Source organism: Panthera pardus, unplaced genomic scaffold (genome assembly GCF_024362965.1).
Source record: "Panthera pardus isolate Hobbes unplaced genomic scaffold, ASM2436296v1 HiC_scaffold_12, whole genome shotgun sequence".
NCBI lineage: Eukaryota > Metazoa > Chordata > Mammalia > Carnivora > Felidae > Panthera > Panthera pardus.
The window spans coordinates 74866820-74889453 of record NW_026526677.1 but is presented as its reverse complement, the minus strand read 5'-3'; the positions used below and the strand labels follow the sequence as shown (position 1 = coordinate 74889453).

The 22634-nt window shown below is 44.9% G+C and overlaps 1 protein-coding gene across 4 annotated transcripts in view; it reads right to left on the bottom strand.

The window, feature by feature from the left end:
* FAT3 (FAT atypical cadherin 3) overlaps nt 1–22634 on the bottom strand; it is a 667149-nt gene that overhangs the window by 31745 nt on the left and 612770 nt on the right. For all 4 annotated transcript variants that reach the window (XM_019450067.2, XM_019450069.2, XM_019450068.2 and 1 more), the window contains 3 exons: nt 20037–20835; nt 8450–8584; nt 6282–6439 (listed from right to left, as the gene is read on the bottom strand). In XM_019450067.2, the coding sequence (XP_019305612.2) occupies nt 6282–6439; nt 8450–8584; nt 20037–20835 (1092 nt within the window). The remainder of the gene's footprint in view (nt 1–6281; nt 6440–8449; nt 8585–20036; nt 20836–22634) is intronic.

The following is a 22634-nucleotide window of genomic DNA, read 5'->3' as shown; positions in this document are numbered from 1 at the left end:
TGGACCCCCGTCCTCATGACAAACCGATACTGGGCCCTGAAAGGATTCACCTCCCGAGACTGAAATAAAAGTCCTTTTTCTGGCCTTTGTGTGTGACCCAGCAAAAAGGTCTTGTGGAGGCTGGCGTCTGAGACATGCAAAGGCAGCTGGCCTTTATTTAGGATCTGCTGACGTTGGTCTTCTCCCAAAACCCGGGCAGAGAACACAAACTTGTAGAGAGAGCGAAGGGGAAGGGAAGGGAAGGGAAGACAGACCTTCCAGGTCTCTAAGAGCTAAGGAGGCATAAGTGTCAAACTGATGCACAGAAACAGACTCACCCACTCTTTCCAAAGTGTGTTTGACCTAGGACAGCCTGATGGGGGTTTTCACGGTATCACTCATTCTCACAAATGGGTATTTCTCTACCTGTGCTTCGTTGTGTTCCACAGACAACTGATTCTAAGGGACTCTCCTTTCTGCCTCTGTGGACTCTCTGGCACCCTCTCTTCCTGCATAGAAAGTTTACACCACGGAACCATGTGTATGTGGAAGTCAGGGGGCAGTGTGAATTTATCCCCTGAGCCCTGGGTATTTGTGAATGAGGACTCTAACTCAGGCTTTGGCGTGTAGCCTGGCGAGAACCAGCTGGCCTCTCTGGGCCTGGGACCCCTTCTGTGGAGAACAGCGATAGGAGACCATGTCCACTCTAGAATGGTTAGCTACACATACATACGTACTCCACTCAGAAACACAAGTGGATAAAGAAGTGGAAAAAGACTGGAGACAGATATTTATTTCTTTTCAGAGAGCTTTCATATGTAATCTGTGCTGTTGCCTTGGTCATTTTTTTGGTTCAACAAAATGGACTGAATGGATATTGTAAATCATACCAGCATACTTGCTCAGTAACAACTCCTGGGTAATATCCATATTTTTATTTCAATGTAAGTAATAAAATGATCAAATGCGACTTTGGGGACTTCCTTCTTCCAGCACAGTCCAGCTGCCGTGATGCTCTGTGGCTACAAAGTGGTGTCCCCAGACTATCAAGGAAAATCTGGTGGTGAGGGTGCAATTCATCTAAGATATTGTAAAAGGATATCTTCAATTAATATGTTACTCAGTCCATTCCCCTCCCCAACCCTACTCCCTACCTCTTGGGATAATAACCAGGTTGCAAATTCATCTGGGAGAAGCATTATAGCTCTAATGTACTCAGGTACATCAAAGTTCTTTAACTAAGGAACAGAAAACGATCCCATACTAACAGTACAGTTAAACTGTACTAAACTGAGTACAGTTTTCTTTTCTGTTGAAAAAAAAATAACAGCAGCGAGCTGCTGAATGAAGAGAAAGCCAGGTGCCTACATCATCCTTAGCCTTTTGAAAACAAAAGCGATTTGTAGCCTCAAAATTCTAGGCGTTTGGAATTATAAGCCTTGTTTAGACGACACACTAGAGTGCTGATAATCAAAGGCTACCTTGCAAAAGTTCATCTTTTCCTATCTCACAGGCATATTATGCCGGGGAGAGAAGAAAACACTTTCTTTCTTTTTTTTTTTTTGTAAGAGAACACTTTCATGTCTGAGTCCATTCATACTGGAAACTCATGCTCTCATCATATTTAGTTTTTCTCTGTCTTCAGAATAGGGTTTACCAGTTTGAAAGGATCTCTCTTTTAAGAGGACAAAGCTTTTTCAAATCAGAGGGCAAGCTTTTTTTTTCTTTTTTCATTTATTTCTTTTCAAGAGAGAGCATGTGCCCGTGCAAGCAAGAGAAGGGCAGAAGAGAGTAAGATATTTTAATAGAAATTGCACTGTGCATGAAACTGTAAAAAAAAAATCTACACAAATGATCTGAAATGATGTGCTGAGTTGGGGGAGGCAGGTGGGCAATTTGTTCAATGAAATGCATAATTCAGAGAGCAGGGAAAGATATTTAGCTTCTCAGTTTTGTCTGAAATCAGTGATGTGCTTTAACCTGGATCTTGAGTGGCTTGGGGTTGGGGCTTAGAAGACAAGATATCAGAGCTGTAAGAAGTCATCTTGTAGGGGGGTGCCTGGGTGGCTTAATTGGGTGAGCATCTGACTCTTGATTTTGGCTCAGGTCATGATCCCAGGGTCATGGGATTGCGTCCCGCATTGGGCTCTGCTGAGAATAGAGCCTGCCTGGGATTCTCTCTCCCTCCCTCTGCCTGGGATTCTCTCTCTCCCTCCTTCTGCCTGGGATTCTCTCTCTCTCCCTCCCTCTGCCCTTCTCCCCCGCTTCCACGCTCTCTCTCTTTCTCAAATTAAAAAACAAAACAAAACAAAACAACAACCAAAAAAAAAAAAAATAGAAGTCATCTTGTGGGAAAGTAGGATTTTGAGTAAAAAAGTATAAACAATGGCACAAAGTGTTACTGCTTCAGATCCTTGGTGTGGCTCTAGCAAATGCACTAACATCCCCAAACTTGTAAGAAGGTGATTAAATATTCTTTGTAAAGGGAACTTCTTGAAAACTTATTTTCAAGGCTATCTATTGATAGCCATCAATTGCTATCTAGCTCAAGATTTATACCTTAGATGAATAAATAAATTATCATCCCAGCCCTCCAAATTTCTTCTTTTAATAAACACCTGTCGTACTCCTGAGTGGCTTGCCTCTTCAGAAGGCCAGATCCACTGCTGACCAGCTATGTTCCGGCAAGGCCACTGATTCTCTCTGAACCTGTTTCCTCACAGGCAAAAAAAGTAGGCATTCATATCTAGGCACAAGAGAGTGAGGATGAAAACACATGTATGTATTTTGTAAAGTACTTGGTAAACTTTTAGGTATTTTATTACCATTATACTGCAATTATTATAACTTGACTCACTTCTCAGTGATACTGTTACACAGATCCTTGAAACTTGAGAATCTTGTGGGAACTTCTTTGTTACTTTTTTATGTTGGAAAGATCTGGTCACTCCAAGTGGGCTGTTTTACAAACCAAATGAGCTTTTTTATCTTCCTCTTATTCCTGGAATTTTAAGCTGACCATCTTCCTTTCATTCCTGGAGTTTTAAGCTAGCCATGTCTGAGAACCATCAAAATAAAGCCATGTGTCATCTCTTCCCCACAAAATGAAATAATGACATTTTTAGATTAACAAGCAAGGATTCTTGTGCTTTGCTATAATATGGGACCCGAAAGACTGATATATGGAAAAAGTTACAAATCTCTCCTGGTGATCTGACATGTTTCTTTCACAGGATTGAGGAGAGCCAGAGAACCTGTCCCACCATTTTTATTCTTTATTTGGCTGTCAAAAAATTCAGAGTCATGATTGGTGTTCAACTGATATAGCAACCCTTGGTCTAGAGTTTTCAGTGATGATATTCTGCTCTTCCTCACTTCATTGGTTGGGTCTTAACCTTTCATTTTCATATTAATAGTGCTCTGAGATTATTGCATTTTGGTGTTTATGGTAAGCCTAGAATCTCTTTTGGAAGAAGACAGGGTATCACTGGTCAACAGAAGAATGAGCACCTTTATTGCTGCTAAGAGACTGTGGTGCCCCTTGTCCATGAACATTTTCAATTCTTGAGATCCCAATGCAATTCTTTGACTGTCTTCAAGGGATGCCCTTCACCCCTATTGATTGTCTCAAGTACTTTTTAAAGAATGTGCTCTAACTGGGAAAATATAAACAACCAAGAGGTACAATTTAAACAAAGCTTTTCAGTGTAGTCGTTGAACCTAAGTACAAGGCACATACTGTACCTAAAGCCAATGAAATTAAATCTTGCATGAGGCTGGAAATGTTAAGCAAACAGATTCAAATCCCCTAAGTGGATATTCCTGGCGACTGTAGAGTATCTTCGATAGTTCAGTACAGCTGTGTCCTGCTGTAGGCAAACTCGACATAGGAAAAGCAAACTTACCGAACAGACAGATTGGGGGTGATTAGTCACATCACAAAGGGATTAATGGAAGGGTTCCTTCAAATAGCAACCATCCATAGTTTATTAGAATTCCATTTACAGAGATTCAATTTACACAACTTTCAGAAACACGCTTGTTTCATGAAATACAATATACCTTAGGAGCTAGAGCTGCCTAAAAGGTTTAATTATTCTTCTTTCCCATCCCCAGGGATCTGCACATTTTAGACATTTGCCAGTGAAGTGTCAAATGACAAGCTCCATTTTAGGATCAAGCCATTCAGGCCCAATATTTTTGTTCTCTCTCAAATTTAATGCTATATAAGAGATTTGCTAATAGAAAGTATTTGCCTCATAAGGATGTTCTGAATTCACGAGTCCTGTTAGAGCTTGAAGGAGGACAGGAAGGTCAGAGGCACCTAAGCTGAGCTCCTGGTAGTTGGTACCTCTGGATGGGCAGAGCACTTTCCCAGCAATGATACAAAACCCCACCTCTCAGGGCTATTTAGAAAGTGATCTACTGGGTGTCTGGGTGGCTCAGTTGGTTTAGCATCTGACTTCAGTGATTCATGAGTTCGAGTTCTGCACCTGGTGAGCTTGAGCTCTATATCCCGTGAACTTGAGCCCCACATATGGTGAGCTTGAGTCTCACATCCGGAGAACTTGAGCCCTGCATCCTGTATCCGGAGAGCTCGAGCCCCGTTTCTCTCTCTCTCTCTTTCTCTCTGTGCCTTGTGGGATTCTCTCTCTCTCCACCCTCACTCACTTGTGCCCTCTCTTTCTCAGTAAAAATAATAAATAAAATAAAAATAAAAAACAAAATAAAATAAAATAAAATAAAATAAAATAAAGTAAAATAAAATAAAGACAATGATCTACTGACCCAAGGCAGTTTGCTTCAGAGGCCAGAAGGTTGTAAAGATAGGACTTAGGTCTTTGAATTTTTCTTCTTCCACCATGAATATCGGATTTGAATTCACTATTTGCTAAAACTGCATCCTTTGCTTCTCTTGTTTTCTTTAAAAACACTGCTTTTTTTTTCTCCCAGAGCTGAAATCATTCTCTCAGTTGAATGTGTACAGATAATGGGGGATTCCCTATGAAAGTAGCCAACTTTTAAACTCTAACTCCCTGCTCACTCCCTCTGGCCACCACGTAGCGCCTGGCAATACCAGAAGCAGGTAAGTAAAAGACTATGTAACAGGAGAAGCCACTGGCATTTAATGTCCTACATACTTTTCTCCCTCCAGAGTAAAGCCTGGGTCACCTAATCAACTTGGATGTGACCTATCAAACAATCAAAGGACGGAAGCTACAAGGGCCCACCATGATCCCAATTAAGCCTACTGGTAGAACCCTTGGAAGGAAAAAAACGCCAGCCATTTCCACTTGTATGGGCACTTCATACTGGTCAGACTGCATCTGCCTCTGAATGTACTTCCAACGGGCTGGTCTAGTAAGTGACCTTGTGAAAACAATGTTAGATTAAACATCTCCCTCCTTCTTCTCCCTCCTCCTCCCATACTGGAAGGCTCCATCTCATCTACAGATGCCCAGAGTGGGATTTTTATAAAATGATGAGAGCGGTAAGACTGAGAGCTGGAGAGAGCATGCGGAATAACGGCACGGGGTGAGAGAAACTGGAACACAAGTCCAGGCCTCGGCGCTCGTTAACCGAACAACTTTGGGTAACGAACCAAACCTTTCTGAATCTCTGTTCTCTCCTTGATCAGATGGGGAAGATCATATATAATACATTATTATGTTAACTTTGTAATCAAAACAAATGAGGCACAAAACACTGTTAGTATTAGTCTTGTCGTCGGTTTCATGAAGGCCCCAGAAGTTCTGAGCTGCATACACATGCCAGACTTGCTCTAAAGGAAATCTGGCTGCGTTGGAGAGTTTCTGAGGCTGGGAATGATTTAAAAATTGGGCCGCTTGGGCCACAATAGGACATATGGAACCTTCTAGACCCTAGATCTCCAACTTCCTCCCTGTGTAAGAACAGAAGTCACCTTCAGGGGTCAGTGGGGATAGGCCCATATGGTAGAAAAGGACACAGCTGATCTCTTTAAAAAACCACCCCTGCCATGGGATTGATTAGGAAGTGCATTCTAACGAACTATTGCCTGATTACGGCTCAAAGAAGGGCAGCCCTTGAACCCACTCTAGAGAGAGATGCCCCAGTATCCGAAGAGCCAATTCTGAAGCCGGGTGTAGAAAAGGAAATGGGGTGTTGGCACACTTCCCAGTCCTGCTGCTGCTCCTCTTTGCCCTCAAGCCACTTTCTGGTCTTCTGAACTTAAAAGACAAAAAAGATTTCAGTCCCCAATCCCAGAGCCAGAACATTACCATGAGAACTCACTGCAGGAAAAGATAACCCATTTTAATTACCTTCAGAATTATGCAGGGATTTGCTCTGGTGTACATTATAATCCCGTTGCTTTGCAGAGTTCGCAGCCTCAGAGCTAGCCGAAAGTCCTCTTCTTTGCTATTTTCAGAAAGCCGGTATTTGATGTAGCTGTTTCCAGCAAAGCTGAGAGAAGTGTGCCCTGAAAAGACCATTATGAGAAGACATATCTACTGTTAACATCCAGAAACGTGAACTCACCCAACAACTACCAAGCAAGTTGATTAAGGACCATGGGAAGTTGATGAAGGCATTGAGGAGAAGGCATTTTTTGATTAAAAACTGGTTCTCCACTTCAGGCCCCACTCTAATTCCAATGTGAAAAAAATATTAATTCATCAGATACCAAAAAAAAAAAAAAAACCCTAAAACCTTACTTGTCTCATGCCAAGGGAAACTTGGTAAATTCTATATCCTGAATTTTCTTAATGTCCCAATTCCTGCTTTGTAAAATGAGCACCATTAAACGATACCCCTTCATTCCCACCACCAATCACTTAGATACCAAAAAACTTTCCACTCCATGAAACAGAGGAAAGACAAATAATTCTTTTCAAAGAATATCCATATTCCCTGAGTACCCTAATGCCAAATAGCCAACTTACATAATTTGCACTAATGTTGACAGAAGGGAGTTGATGTCTTATTCATGTGCTGTTAAAATTCTACTTTTTGGCCATTAATTTCAAGGCTTCCCTTCTCAGAATCCTCAGTCCTACCCACATCACTCAATTCTGCAGTCACCCTCTATTTTACCGACTCCAATTTAATGTTCTAACAAGCAAAGTAATGCTGAAAAGCTGTCTTGCTGGGGTGAAAGGTGGAAAGTGTGAAAATACACTGGATGGATGACAAGCATGGACAGTCAAAAGTTTTCTACAGAGAAAGGAGAAGGAATATGGGTAGAAAGTGACATCCAAAGCTAGGACACTTGTTGGCTTTGTTGGCACCCCACATACCCACCTGCTCTGTGCACATGGTGGGTGCAGGGGGAGGGGCAGCACAAGTATCTTTTAAATCTAAGCCCTAGGTGACCTCAAAGGCAAGTAGGCTGGTGATCTCTTCATTCACAGGCAGCTCTTTTCTTGAAATCAACAGTGAAACAGCTTTGGCTTCCATGTTTTGAAAATAGTGCTTCTCTTTGCAAAGGATGAATTTCTAAAACCCAATGCTTAGCAAAGTGCTTTGCACATAGTAGGCATAATTGTTTGTTAATAAATACTTCTCAGATTCCAAAAAGGGTATCAGTGTGCCTGTATTTTAAATACATCCTCTACCAAAAAGAGTTCTTTATAGAGTTTAGAAGTGATAGAGAATATGTGAATCAAACAAAGTACTGCAATTGAGTGAAAATCGGTAACAGGGTTATTGGTCATTCAGAAACAAAATACATTTCTTCCTCCCTCCCTTTCTCCCCACTTCCTTCTTTCCTTCTTCCTCCCATCCTTCCCTCCTTTCATTCCTTTCTTTCTCTCTTTCCTCTTTCTCTTCCTCTTTCTTTCTTTCTTTCTTTCTCTTCCTTCCTTCCTTCCTTTCTCCCCACTTCCTTCCGCCCATCCTTCCCTCCCTTCATTCCTTTCTTTCTCTCTTTTCTCTTTCTCTTCCTCTTTCTTTCTTTCCTTCAGGACACAGAGGCAAGCACCTCTCCTTTTGGGGACATGTAGTAGATCATATGTATTTCCAGTGGAAGGTCTGCTTACTTGGTGCTCTAGGCTGGGCTTGCTCTATGGAAGATCTACTGGACTGGCTCAGCTGTACCTTCTGTTGATCTCTGTGTTGTGGCTATGGGTTGTGCAGCCCTCTGAACATCGAAGGCCGTGCCACAGATACTCTGACTCCTTTGCCTAACCAACGGCCTTCTATTTTCCACTGTACACTCTTAATATCCATGTGACATGATTGAAAACACATGTTGTGGTCTTCCTGTTATGCAAGGAGTCCACGGTCATTGCATGCTTCCTTAGCACAGGCCAAAGCTATAATAAATCCCAAGTATGTTTGAGGGTGGATGTCAGCTGTGGTGCATTCTGAAGGTAAATGTTGCATGCAGACAGATATGTCTTCAGGAAGGGCTAGGGCAGTGTAATTTACTCAAGGGCAAGTGCTTCAGGAATATGAATTTAGACCCTCATCATTCCACCCCACTCTGCACCTGAGCACTCTCCGAGCTTCCCTGGTGGACACTGGCAGAGGTATGGTCTCCTGCTGGCTTCATAACCGACACACTGCATGTCCCCTGGACATGGCTTCTCCATGCAAGGATCGTTGGACCCCGGGCACAGTCCTCCTGTGACAAAAGGGAACACACATGATCAGTACACGGGGACTCACGCTACATTCCAGGGAGTGCAGAAAAAGTTCAAGAGCTGCACTCTGCAGGCTCTGAGCTGAGAGGCAAAGAGGCCATCCAGAGGCAGGAGCACCTGAGGGGCTTTTCCTGGTGTGAGTGCCTGTCAAACGTCCCTGCCTCTGTCAAAAGCACACTGGCAGACTGAAGTAGGCTGGCTGCAGAGAATACACAGAGCTCCTCCTTTCAGGTTACAATATGCTAAGGTTGTAATTGGGCCAACTTTAGCTGAAAAAAGATCACACCACATGGGCTCCGGTAGTATTGACTGGAGCGGGTCCTGCACACTGGTGCCCACTTGAATGCATCACCTGAGTTTAGATTTCTCCTATGCCCTTTCCCTGCTCTGAAAAATTTAGGGGGTAGACTTCAGAAAATGTTAGTTGTTCTTTTCAGAGGAGAAAGAAAAAGACTTTCCTAAAGAAAAGTAGGACTAATTCCAAACCGGGCAAGCACAATTCACATTGTTTCCTAATCCCTTCTGCTACCTGCTATTGTATTGATTAGCTGTAAATGTGCCCTGCCGCCTATCAAAAACAGTTGCATTATCCTTGGCAAAGGAGGCTTGCTTTCTACCTGTTCGACGTTCGTAGCACAGTGAGATGAAAGGTTAATCCCTCAGAAGAAAATCCTGGAAAGCAGATTAACTGATTAAGGCAAAATTCAGGACCCAAGTGAGTCATTTCAGAAGTGTGGTGATGGCAGGTGCAGGTCCACTGAAGGATCCACTGAAAGATCCACGTTTCAGAAATCTTGTATATTTCAAATGTCATTAGGCCACTTTCAACGTGGTGAGAGTTTAAGTGGTAAAAGGACCATAGATAAGGAGACACAAATGAACACCCGCCCACAGCTGGGTTAGCAGTGGCCAAAAGGAGCACTCCTCTGCGAACCAAGAACGTTCGGACATCAGCAGCTTCTTTCCTTGGGAAGATCTGACCCATTACCATTACTCCCTGCCATCCTAACTCTTTCCTCATCATTAAGCATATTATCCCATTACAGAGTCCTATCTTTGTCTAGGAGAAAGCAGAAATTTAATGCTAACTGCATATAAACATTTAAAAACTGTAATCTTCCAGAAGAGCAGTAAAAGTAGCACCAGCAAATGCAGAATTCATAAATCCTATTTTCCACTGGTTTAGAGCTCAGCCGTAAAACATACTCGTGGCAACGAGCCAGCTTACAAAGTCTTGGAAGATGAAGGGATTTTTAACTGAAAATTTGGAATGATCTCTACAAATGGTTCTAAAAGCCACAAGTGCCCCAAAATACATCGTCCTATTTTCGTCCCAAGAAATCTTTACTCCTGCCATATAGGCATCAATATTTACGCAACCTATCACCTTCTGATCTGTTTCATAGGGCTTTTGATAACCAGTTTTTAAATAATTTATAATTCTTGGTGCATCCATTCAATAAATAATTTTTTAGGGCCATTCAAGTGATAAGCCTGCACATATAAAGATGAAAGGAAACAACACCGCCCCTCCCTCCCTCCAGGAAACAACAAGCAAACACATGATTACAATCCCATAAGGTAACCAGTTAGACAGTGACATGTGAGTGCAACCAGAGAAGGGACGATTGTGTTTCCTAGGACAATGTCAGAAATCCTCACAAAGGAAGGGAGCATTTTAGGGGTGCCTGGGTGGCTCAGTCTGTTAAGCGTCCGACTTCGGCTCAGGTCATGATCTTGCAGTTTGTGGATTTGAACCCCGCGTGAGCTCTGCACTGACAGCTCAGAGACTGGAACCTGCTTTGGATTTTGTGTGTGTGTGTCTGTCTCTCCCTCTACTCTGCTCATGCTCTCTCTCTCTCTCTCTCTCTCTCTCTCTCTTTCTCAAATATAAATAAACTTTAAAGGAAAAATAAAAGAAGGGAGCATTTTAAACTCAGGCTTGAAGGATGACATCCTTCGAGTAACAAGGGACTGTGTTTCAAGGGAATGAGCCAGCCATGGTTAGTGGCTCACTGCATGCATGCGTTAAGGCTCATTCATGAAAAGTTCACAACTCTGCCAGCTGACTCTTTGCTGTCTCCATGCCTGGCTTCATTTCAGTTGCAGATGGCCTGCACGCTTCCAGGTCTCTCCTAAATGTTGATTGACTAGTTCGTATATGCTCTAAGATGCAAACTCAGCCCAATGCTAACCTTGGCCACATGAAGGTGGCAATGTGCATAAATGAAACATAAAATGCATCCCATCGAATAGATGTAACTCTGGGCATCACCTTCCAATCAGACATAGAAACAGTAATCTAGGTATTTAAGAAATTGGTTGCTTCCCATTCCATGGACACGTCTTTTTCCGTGTCCTATTTTAGCCAGTCAAAGGGTAACCTTCCTCTAAATTTCTATGTTGATGAGGTACAGCTACTTGTGCTACATTCGTATCTTTTCTGCTCTAGTGCAATGGCCACATTGCTAAGAAACCATGAATTATCAAAACTCCAGATGAAAAGCCACTCTTTCAAAAGGGCAAAAGAGAGCTAGATAATTTCAGACCCATGACAATACAGGAATTATGCCAAGATTCTAAAAAACAGCTATAAGCATATATAATAAAAACTAAACACAGTATTTTGGAGTAAATACAGCATTTGAGTACTTTTCCACTTTTTTTTTTTTTTTTACCTTTTCTCTTACTATTATTAGCCCTGCCCTGGTAGCTGGCACAGGCTTCTTACTCTGTCACCATATCTCTTATCTTGAGTTAAAGACAAAGCCATTCAGACCAGCAGCTGGGGGTTCAAACTCACAGCTTCTTTGTCTTTCCTCGTGTCATAACCATAGAACCCACCTGACTGCATCCACTAAATTAATGGGTTATGTTAGATCCAGTGCCCGTTATGAAAACTCTAGCTGGAGGATATATAAAAAAATACATTAGTTTAAGTATTATAATATGTGCATTCTCAAACTAATAAATATTAGATGTACAATAAGTATATTTCCATTCATTCTAGCAGCCATTGCCTTCGATAGGTTCTTTTTCATCCTTTTTATTTTTCGTAGGCTTTTTAAGGCAAAGGGGACAGTTCTTGGCAAGTGATCTGTCTCCTGATGCATTAAAAACCCTCGGGGGCCTCCCCCACCAAGTCCCAGCCATAAACACGCAGGCTCCAGCTGCTGCTGTCAGTTCCCTCTGCTCAGGGCACGTCTGCTCACCCGTGGCTCCACAGAGCAGGAAGGCAGATTAGAGTCTGGAGGTCAGTGTAAATGTAAGGTACTCCTTAGCTAGGGACAGATGTGAGCATGTGTGCAAAATGCAGGCTATTCCAAACAGAGACAGACTTCTAGCTACGAGAACGAGGTTTCCCCAAAGTAAATATTCTCCATGTGCAATGACTGTAGTTCTTCACCATCAATAAGGATAAGAAATTAGGTCCTTTCTGACATATATATTGTCAGAGGGACTTGACCTTTGTATGCTAACTCTGAACAATGTTGTGTGTCCCTTGACCTCAGGTATACCCGTATGTTTGGGTCCTGGGGACACTTTCCTGGGGATAATACCCTCTTTCCAGACAAAGCCCTAAATTCTCTAGTGACATAAAATCCTATATACTTTAGATGGATGCTGAGTGGTTAACTTGTTTTTAGAAATACATTTATATCGTCCCCCTTTCATGGAAGTACATACACCTACTATTGTTAAGAGTCTTAAAGACCCCCATTCTGGTGGCAGAGAGTGCCTTATCGTAGTAATAGTTAAGAGACAACGGTGTCAGTTCCCACTGGCCTCTGGTAGGAAGTTTATCTTATTAACTATCATTAAATAATCCAGGTTTAATTAACTCGTGCTGTGATCAGTGACAGCTTGGGTGGGTGGGGGCTGTAGACCCACATGTTCTGCATCTCGAGGCATCCATCAGTTTCGTGCCAGAGTTAGCACGAAGGGAGAAGGGTTGCACTTTATCAAACCAACTGATGCCATGTGTTGCTTGTCAGGGCAGGATAGAAGGATCAGATGTTTTCAGCAACTCAGAGAACATAAAGCAGGCAGAGAAAACTCTGTTCCTCATTCCCACGTCCCCTCAAGAAGCCGGTGTAGCACAACAGGAAAGGGTCTGCGCTGACAAGCAGGAGACCTGGATTTTGGCTCGGACCAGTTATTCTACTTATTTACTGTGTGGCTCTGAACAGGTCACTTGACTTCTCTGAGTCTTGATTTCCTTTTCTGAAAAATGAGGATAATACTCGTTCATAGAATTGTGAGATTCAAATGGGCTTATGTATGTGAAAGCAATTTTTTAAAAAATGTGTATTTATTTTGAGAGAGAGAGAGAGAGAGAGAGAGAGAGAGTGTGTGTGTGTGTGGGAGCAGGGGAGGGGTAGAGAAAGGAGACAGAGAATCCCAAGCAGGCTCTGCATTGCCAGCACAGAGCCCAACATGGGACTCCAGCTCATGAACCAGGAAATCATGACCTGAACCAAAACAAGACTCAGATGCTCAATCGTCTGAGCCAACCAAGTGCCCCTGTGAAAAACTTAAAGTAAAAACAAATTACTATAAAGTCTCAAAACTGGAGACGCTTGTTTTGACTCAGCCACATGCCAGAAACCTGAACTCAAGTGTCATCTTTTCCTTGTTGTCTTTTTTGGGTCAGATTCATGATTTGTAAATTGATAGATGATATGAAACCCTGTGTGCATAGTAGCGTATAAGATAAGGCCTGGAGCTTTTTACTAATCAGTGTCCCTGGCTACTGTGGGGTCAGCCCCTTGGCCACGTTGTTGTGGGCAGATGTATTTTTTCTATATAGCCTTTCCAGCAGGAGAAATGTGCACACAACGTGACTGTTCTTTGAAAGGAGGTTTCCACGTTCTGAAGTCTTGCTCAGGTGCAAATTTAGGTCACTTTCTACAGAGCTGACAACATACCATTCATTTGAGCAGAAGCTTTAGAGCTTTGGGACCTGCACAGAGGAGAGAGGTGACCCTCTTGAGGTTTTAGGAGGGTCTTGCTACATATTTATGGCTCTTCTCTCCTTGCCTCCCCAGTATTCCCACAACCCTCTGGGTTAAGTCTCTGCCTTTAGCTAATACATCAGTGTCTAGCTGTGATTTCTATCACCATCACTTTGAGCAGATTGAACCTCTTGATTTACGTCTCTGCCTCATTATACTGTCCAGTAACTAATGGTAAACATCCTACACCCTGAATTCACACACTTTGCCAAGATGCCATGTCTTGGCAAATGCCACATAAGTCAGTAAGCTTCCCTCTTAATTACTGGCCCCCATGAAGTTTTAAAACACCTTCTCCAGAGGTCTTGGATGCAAAGTGGTCTCTTGTGGTTCTCCCACAAGCACAGAATCATCTGGAATGGCGTTTGCTTGGCTCAGCCATATTTTCTGGATGATTTCGCTGAAGGCTGAGCAAAGTTTCATTCATGACATCCTCTCTGGGGCAGTTGCGTGTGGGTGGAATATATAAGAGAATATCCACACACAGAGAAGCTGGTGTCATCACCAGGGTAGACACCTCTAAACCTCTCTTGGCATGTTGGAACTTGAGGGTCCTGGAGATGAGGGCTCTGCAGAGACACAGCTGTTATGAGTGGAAAATGGAAACTTCCCCATTTGCAGGGGGAACCTGGTTAAGATTCAGAGGCTACACCGAAAGTTCTTTGAAACCACTGGGGTGGAACTACTGGCTTTCTCCTCTGAGAACGAGCCTTGACAAACCCCAGCCCAAGTGTAAGCCCAAATCTCAGATTTTTTCCTCTGCCTTTTAAAAACTCTTCAAGGCTATGTTTTAAGCGTCTTATTGCATCACAGAAGCCTCTGTCATTTTATTTTACTGTGCTTATTAGATGCGTATTACCATGACTGCCTATCACAGGCTCCTTGGGCTGTCACCAGGCGTTCCTCCCCTGGACTGTCCTGACTCCTCACCATCCTGTCCAGCTGAGCTCCTGGTCTGTCCCCTGCAGGCTGCGGGTCCATGCACCGTGAGGGTGGGGACCACGCCAGGCTCACTTACCACTATACCTCCAGCACCCTGCCCAGGGCCTGGCAAAGGATCTACTGCTCTCTGAATGATGAGCAAATGAAAGGGGGGCGGTGCCCCAAATCTCTGGGCCCTTCTCTTCACTGCTGTCTTTGCTTACACAGCATTGCTTGCCTGGCAAAGACTCAACATGAGAAGCTTCACTGCTTCCAGTGCCTTTCACGGACTCCTCCAGGAGGACCGGGGACTCCCTCATTTGGGCCTCCTCTGGGCCCTAACTACACTCCCTACAACTGTCTATAGCGTCTATTTGTTTGCACTCAGCGAGGAAAGGAACTTCAGCATTTTGTCTAGGAAAAGAGGATTTGGGAGGTGATAACAACTGCCCTCTAATATCTGGAAGGCAGCTGGTATAGGAGGCATCAGACAGGTCAGGTTCTGTGTGGCTCTAATGGACAAAGCTGGGGGACATCACCAGCAGGTAGATTCTGGTGCATTGTAAGGGAAAAGACTGTCTCAGGTCCATCTTGTGAGGCCGGCTGAATTACTGTACCAGGAATGTAGTTAAAAGGATGTCTGTCACGGGTGGGAGGGTGAATTGGGAACTTTCAAGTTCCTTTCAAAAGTGTGGAGACGTAGTAGGGCACGGGGCTTGAGACTGCCAGGTGTGAGTCCTGGCATGGCCATTTACTTAGCTCCGTGACTTTGAGAAAGTCGACTGATCTTCCCAAGTTTTAGTTTCCTTAAGTTTTTTTTTTTAAACAAGATACCACTTTTCTTTTTACTTTTTTTAATGTTTACTTATTTTTGAGAGAGAGAGAGAGAGAGAGAGAGAGAGAATGCGCGCGCACAAGTGGGGGAGGGGCAGAGAGAAGGGGGACAGAGGATCCTAAGTGGGCTCTGAGTTGACAGCAGTGAGCCCCAGGTGGGGGCTCAAACTCACAGACCGTGAGAGCATGACCTGAGCTGAAGAAGTCGGATGCTCAACCAAGTGAGCCAGCCAGATGCCCCAGTTTCCTTCACTTTTGAGGAAAGTTAATAATACCCTTCCTTTATCATAAGGGTTAAATGCAATTATGTATGTTTGAAAAACAGCATGGTAACTGGTCACAGCTCAATAAATGCTAGCTGTTGCGCCTGTCTCTGCCTTCAGTTGTGCCGTTTGTCACCTCCATGCCTCGGCTCTCGTGCTCCTCTGCCTGGAGCACTCTACCCAACACCCACCTGATTTTAGGCATCCTTTCAGGTCTAGCCCAGCGGGCATCACCGTTAATGATGTGCTTCGGTGTCACTCTCACCTGGCCGAGCAAGCTCTTGTGATAGTGCCATAGCCCGTGGCTGAGGGCAGGACTGCCATTGCACACACTCTGTGTAGCTGGTACCATGATTCCCCTGTGGCCGACGCTCCCTTCGCTTTACCTGGAGTTCCGGCTGTCACTCCCATCAACACCCCGCTCTTAAACTCTGCTTCTCTCCTAGGGAATCCACTCTCCTGGACAAGTGTCTCCTTTTTGATAGATTTTTCTATCAGACTTTTGAAACGTCAATGCAATTTTTAAGAAACAGACAGTCAGCACAGCCCTGTGGACTGTCCCCGGTGTTCTGTCCACTTGCTTCCCTTCTAGGGGCTCAAGGGCATCCATCCATTCCCTGTTCATGAACTTGTAAAGTTTACCAGGAACCGTGTCATGACATCAGGACTTCATACCTCTTGAAGTCCTGTTCAAATGTGATGCTAGATAGTAGCTGGGATCTAATGAGCCTTTCTGGCACTAAACCTCAACTCTGCTTTCATTTTGTTAAAGCAACTCAGCATTTTGGTTCAAGATGCTAATTTTGTTAATTGGACCCCCAAAAAGATGCATGAGAGAAAGATGAGTTGGAAGTTGGAAGGAGCATATTGAGGCCAGATCTGTATAAATATTGCTACACAGTCCAGAATAGGCAGCTACCTCTATTTATCATCATAATTATTCCGCCAAGGGGTGGAAAAGTCCATTTATTGTATCTGCCAAGATTCCAGAGTAAACTGATGAACAGTCAATACTAGTTGTGCGTGTGTGTGTGTGTGTGTGTGTGTGTGCATGCGTGTGTGCATGTGTTTTAAGGGGGGGCATTTATTGACTTCAATTACCTCTCCATCCAATAAATGAGAAAACACCTCAAATGTCTAATGCTTTCCTTAACAGTTTCTTGCTGTATTTTTATTAGAGGACACTTTAGAAGAAGTGAGAGCTATTTCTATTTCTAACTAAGAGCTTGCCCCCTGAACCTGCAGGAAAATTTTCCTCTTTTATCTTGCTGTGAGATGTCTCCAATTTGCTTTCCTGACCACCAGCATTAGAATCACCCAGGCTACGTCTATATAGACTGCCAGGCTCCAACTGAAACCTACTGTTACATCTGAGTGTGGGGCTCAGCAATGGGCATTTCTGGCAAGCCCCACACATGCTGGTGTCTGAGAGCCCCTCTGATGTCCTGTATGATGCACCTGTATCATGCCCCTCATGATGTACCATGAGGCTGGTGATCAGCCTGCCAGGGAAAATGGGGTCACTTGAGTATTCTTACAGAGCACATAGCTCTGGGGTAATGATTCACATAAGAAATGGAAGAGTTTCTATTCTTAATATGCAGATAATAAAATCGGGGTCCAAGAAGAGCCTTTATTGTATCAGTACACCAGCTTTACGGCCCTGGGCAAGGCACGGAGCTACCACATTTATCAAGTGGAGATTATTGTCCATCACCTGCTGAAAATAGGACTGGACCAGATAACCTTTTGAAGGCTTTTTACTACTAAAATCCAGTATTTTATTTTACAGCTTAATTGTAAGAGTGACTTGAAGGTAAGGAGAGGCTCTGAGGTGAACCTGAAACTATGTACTGTCCTCTTTGAGGAAATGCTCACTTTTTAAAAAATGGTTTTTGTTTATGTTTGAGAGTGCAAGCAGAGGAGGGGTAGAGAGAGAGAGGGAGATACAGGATCCCAACAGGCTTAGCCCTGACAGCAGGGAGCTCGATGTGGGGCTTGAACTCAAGAACTGTGAGATCATGACCTGAACCGAAGTGAACGCTCAACCGACTGAGCCACCCAGGTGCCCTGGAAAAGCTCACTTTTCAAACCAAGAAGGCATCTTCGTGGGATGCCTGGGGGTTAAATCACAAAACCTTTTGGCACTCTGGCTTTACCGGGAGTGGAAAGGTTTGTGGGGGTCAGAGAATAGGAGTTCTGGGCAAGGTCACCACCTTAAAAACTTACTGCATTTAAAACATTATTGTCTCATGAAAAACCTCCTTCTCTCCAAAAAAATCACCCCTCTAAATTCCTCCTTTCAAGAAATTCTGCCATGTCTGCCCTTCTCTGTCTTCTCTTGATTAACTCCTACTCATCCCTCAAGACCCAGGACATAGACAGTGTGTGGTACAGAAATGTCCACAGAAAGCTTTTCTCTGGCCATACATAGCAGGGATTTTGTCCTTTCTACTTCCTAGCATTTATTATGACACCATTATTGCAAATAGGTCCCTGCAAGCTGCCCTTGTAGTAGTCAGCTCCTAAGGGCAGGGACTGAGTCTTTTCCACTTTAGATCTTTATAACTTTTTTTTTAATGTTTACATATTTTTGAGAGAGAGAGAGAGAGCAAGTGAGTCTCACCGCGCGCGAGTGAGAGTATCAGAGAGAGAGAGAGGGAGACACAGAATCCGAAGCAGGCTCCAGGCTCTGAGCTGTCTGCACAGAGCCCGACATGGGGCTCTAACTCACGAGCTGTGAGATGACAACCTGAGTTGAAGGAGGACGCTTAACCAACTGAGCCACCCAGGCACCCCTCCACCTTGAATCTTTAGTGCCTAGCACATTGCTGCCGCCACAGATTTTTGCTGACTGAAATGAGTTCTCAGAGCACAAGGATTAATTAGCTGGTTTAGTTTCTCCTGCAGGGTCTGCCCTGTCCTGTTCAAACCTCTTTTGAACCCTGCCGTGAATCTCTGCATGAAGGCCATAGCAGAGCTTTGGTGCATAAATCAGTTTGCCTACAAAGGAAATTTAGGGAAAGCCGGGACAGCTGGCATTCATAAATCCTGCATGTTCGTGGCATCTGCCAGAAATACGTTGCATCTAGCATGCACGCTTTGAGTTACTTTGGATCTAATTTACATACTCAACAGGTCAGACGTCCCTGCATCTACCTGATGAAAACACAGACAGAATTCACCGGGTACCACCCGGTGAGTGGCTGGCACTTTTTGGGCTGCTTGGAAGCTGTCAAAATGACTCTTGGAAGGAGCTGTGATCTCCAGAGCCCTCCTCTGATGAGCTTATTTTTCAAACTGCAATGAAGAATTTTCTCTAAGAGAAAAGGCCAGGGGCCCTACCTGTCCCCAGTTACCTAAAGGGATGTTTTACAAATGGCCTCTCTTTTGGCCACAGTCCCTTTGGGCTGAGTTCACGCTGGCTAGAAAAATTCCGGGTGTAATTTTCTTAGAAGAGAGCAGTGAATTTATGGCTCCACATGTCGAGAGGAAAAGAGGCAGAGAGCAATACTTCTCACTGACCACTGTGGGCACGTGACTCTGCAGCTATGGCCTCTGCCCAGGAAAGGTCAAGGCTCAGGGACTCTAGTTACATCAGCAAACTTGAGCCACTCCATCTCTGCTGCTCTGACGGCAGAGTCCATCCCCTGGCTGCGCTCCTCTACGTGGCGCCCGTTTTTCACTGAAGCAGATCTAACTGCCCGCACCCTCTGCAATAGCTTCCTAATTTGTTGCCCTGCCACTGGCCTGGCCCCGGCTGGTCTGTCCCCTCTGCAGCCGTCGTGCTCTTTGTGCAGAGCACGTCACTTCTTCCCTGCATCTCGGCCCATGGCTCCTCCTGCCTTGGGACAACTCCTACAGTGTTCATCCCGGCTAATGGCTCTTGTGTGAACCCTGAGCCTGCTCACAGGTCTCATTTGTCATCGTGCCCTGCCTTCCAGCGACAGAACCTCTCTCCCACTCCCCTGCTGGGGGCTTCTCTCCTGCCCTGAACCTTCCTCATACGAGCTGCATCCCGGCCTGGAATATTCTTCCTCCCCTACCTCTTTCCACCTGTCTGATTCCTACTTTTCCTTTATCCCAGCCCATTTGGAAACCTTCCCTCCGGATGGGTTCTCTGGCAGGATTTGGTACTTCCCCTAACAACACTCAACACACGGGCTCCTGCTGGCTTGCTCGCCTGTGCAGCTCAGTAGGCTGTACGCTCCGCGGAAGTAGGGGCTGAGCTCGTCCCATTTACCCCCGGCCCCAGCATCTCTCACGGTGACCTGATGCATTGTAGGTGGTCAGGAAATACTATGCTGGATGAGGGAACGAACGAACGCATGCTTACCAGGAATGGCGGCCCAGCCAACTCAGATCATGGGAGGTGGGAGGGAGCGGCAAGCCACACTCACCGTTGCAGGTGCAGCGCACATTCCTGTAGAAACGTGGGCACACAAAGCTGATGCGAGCCGTGCTGTAGGTCATGAGTGCGTGGGAGTCCAGGGACAAACCTTGCTCACAGTGCTGCTCCTGACAGTCCAGCCCCGAGCAGTTTTTCTCCAGGATGGCCGAGATGCGCATGACGTTCTCCAGATGCCTCCTGGCGTTGGACAGCTTTTGGATCAGGTAGGCTGGCTTATAGAACTCACTGCTGTGCATTTCCACCGCAAACAGCATGTCCAGCTGGTTGGTCCCCGCCACGGGCTGGATGCTGATGATGCGCAGGCTGTCCTGCTTCTGGGTGAGGACCGCGTTCCGCAGGGTGCGCCGGAAGCCATGCATGTGCAGCCCCACGAAGTCCTCAGGGGACACGTTCTCGAAGCGGATGGTGACGGTGTTCTGCAGCATCTCATGCACCAGCTGCTCCACGTGCACGACCACATCGATGGGCACCTGGAAGCGGCCGTCACTCACTGACACGTTCAGGACGTACTTGCCGCTGTCCAGGCCTCCCAGCGCGATGATCTTCCCATCGTGACTGTTCACTTTGAACAAGCTTTTCTGCTCCGATTTCAGGGCAAACGTGAGCACATCATACATGTCTTGATCTGTGGCATGGATCTTCCCAATGACCCCACCAGGAAAATCATCCTCCATGGTGACAATGAAAATTTCCAGGGGAATGGCTGTGGGCTTGTGAATACTTTCCTCGATGACCCGCACGCGGATGTAGGAGTGAGAAACTTGCTGCGGTTTGCCGGAGTCTTTTGCCTAAAACAACCAAGAGGGAGAAAGGCAAGGAACTAAGAAAAATCACAACACTTTTAAGAACAACAAAACTCAGAGAGAAGACGTCTATTCCTCTACCCGTGTTTGCTTCTTCCTCCGTCCCCTGTTACTGTTCTGCAAAATGCTGAGAGCGTGCATTGAAGTAAGAGGAGTGATTTATCAGCTTTGGTCCTTACATGCACACTCTGTTATGGACGATAAAATATGTGCACACAGTATAGCCGTTGGGGGTGAACAGGGAAGGAGAAGGGAGGCTGCTATGAGATCCACATGCCCACCACACACTGGCCTTGTTTTCATTTTGAACAGAAGCCACAGGGGACATCGTACATAAAGTGGTGTTCTTACTTGAAGGAACAATCTTTGCAATTCTTTCCTTTGGATTGGGCCAGAGGACATCTTTCTGTACAGTGAAGAAATAACATGAGGTGTGAATTGCATAAATTAAGGTACAGAATAAAAAATGGAATGCAGAAGGGAAAGATAGGTAGCCTGGAAAAGCTTTGCCTTCTTTCTATGTATAAGAATTGACAGAAGAAGCACCCGATGGCACATCTTTCCTGAACCCTTCTGTGCGCAGCATGGGGGTAGCCAGTGCTGTAGAACTTCAGACACGGGTAGATTCCTGTGGACGGGGTCCCCCAGGGAGGGTGTCTGAGGATGGAGGGATGCGGTGGACCTTGGAGGTCAGGTGAAATCTGAGGAGATATGTCCTCGTATGTGGAAGGCAATGTAAAAGCAGGGACTTGGGCATCACGTGGACCTGAGTTCAAATCTCGACTCAGGCACTCACTACGTGTCTGGCCTTGTGGAAGTTACTTAACGTTTCTGAACTTAAATGTCTGCGCCTTTAATATGACTATAATAGTAGAACTTACTTCACAGGTGGGGATGAAAAGACACCGTGATGGCAAAGCGCTTAGCACAGGCCTGACCCATGGAAGTACTTTGTACCTCAGAGTTAATGTGATTGTTATTTTTACTATTAAAATCACCACATACTTTATGTGATCAACCACATGAACCAGAGATGCTGACATGGGAAAGTCAGGTAGGAAGAGATAAGTTAGCAAATGAGATTCAACTTGAAGTCAGGCTGTGGAGGGCCTTAAAGGACAGGGATATGTATAGACTTCATAGGCTAGGGGTTGCCCACTTAAATGTCAGAGAGCAGAGAGGTGACAGAAAGGCATGGAGCTGCTGGGTGGAAGGTGATAGATTAGAGGACCTGTGGACTGAGCAGGACTGGAAAACCATGTCTGCCGAAGGACGTCAAAACTGAGAATTGGAGAGAATGGGGCCGGAGTTCGGCCTGCAGACCCCACATCTTCAGGCACTAGGGAGCCACAGATGGTTTTAGTTTAGGGAAGGAGTTGGTATATTTTTTCTGTAAAGGGCTAGATAGAAATAGTTTTAGGCTTTGGGGGTTATATGATCTCTATCAACTAATCAACTATGGTTCCAGTGTGAAGCAGCCAGAGCATATGTAAATGAATAGGTAAGCCTATGTTCCAATAAACTTTTATTGATAAAAACAGGCTAAGGGCATGATGTGTTTGGGGCTGTAGTTGGTTGAGCCCTGGTTCAGGGGGGCTGATATAACCAAAGTGGAATGATTACTCAGGGAGGGGTGTAGGGATATAACAGAAAAGAATGAGGCTGAAGCCAGAGGAGTCACCCAGGAGGCTCCTGCAACAATGAGTGAACAGGGAGGTAGTGAATGAAGTGGGGCGATGACAAAGGACATGTAACTGACGCATATGGGGACCTTATGAAGGCAG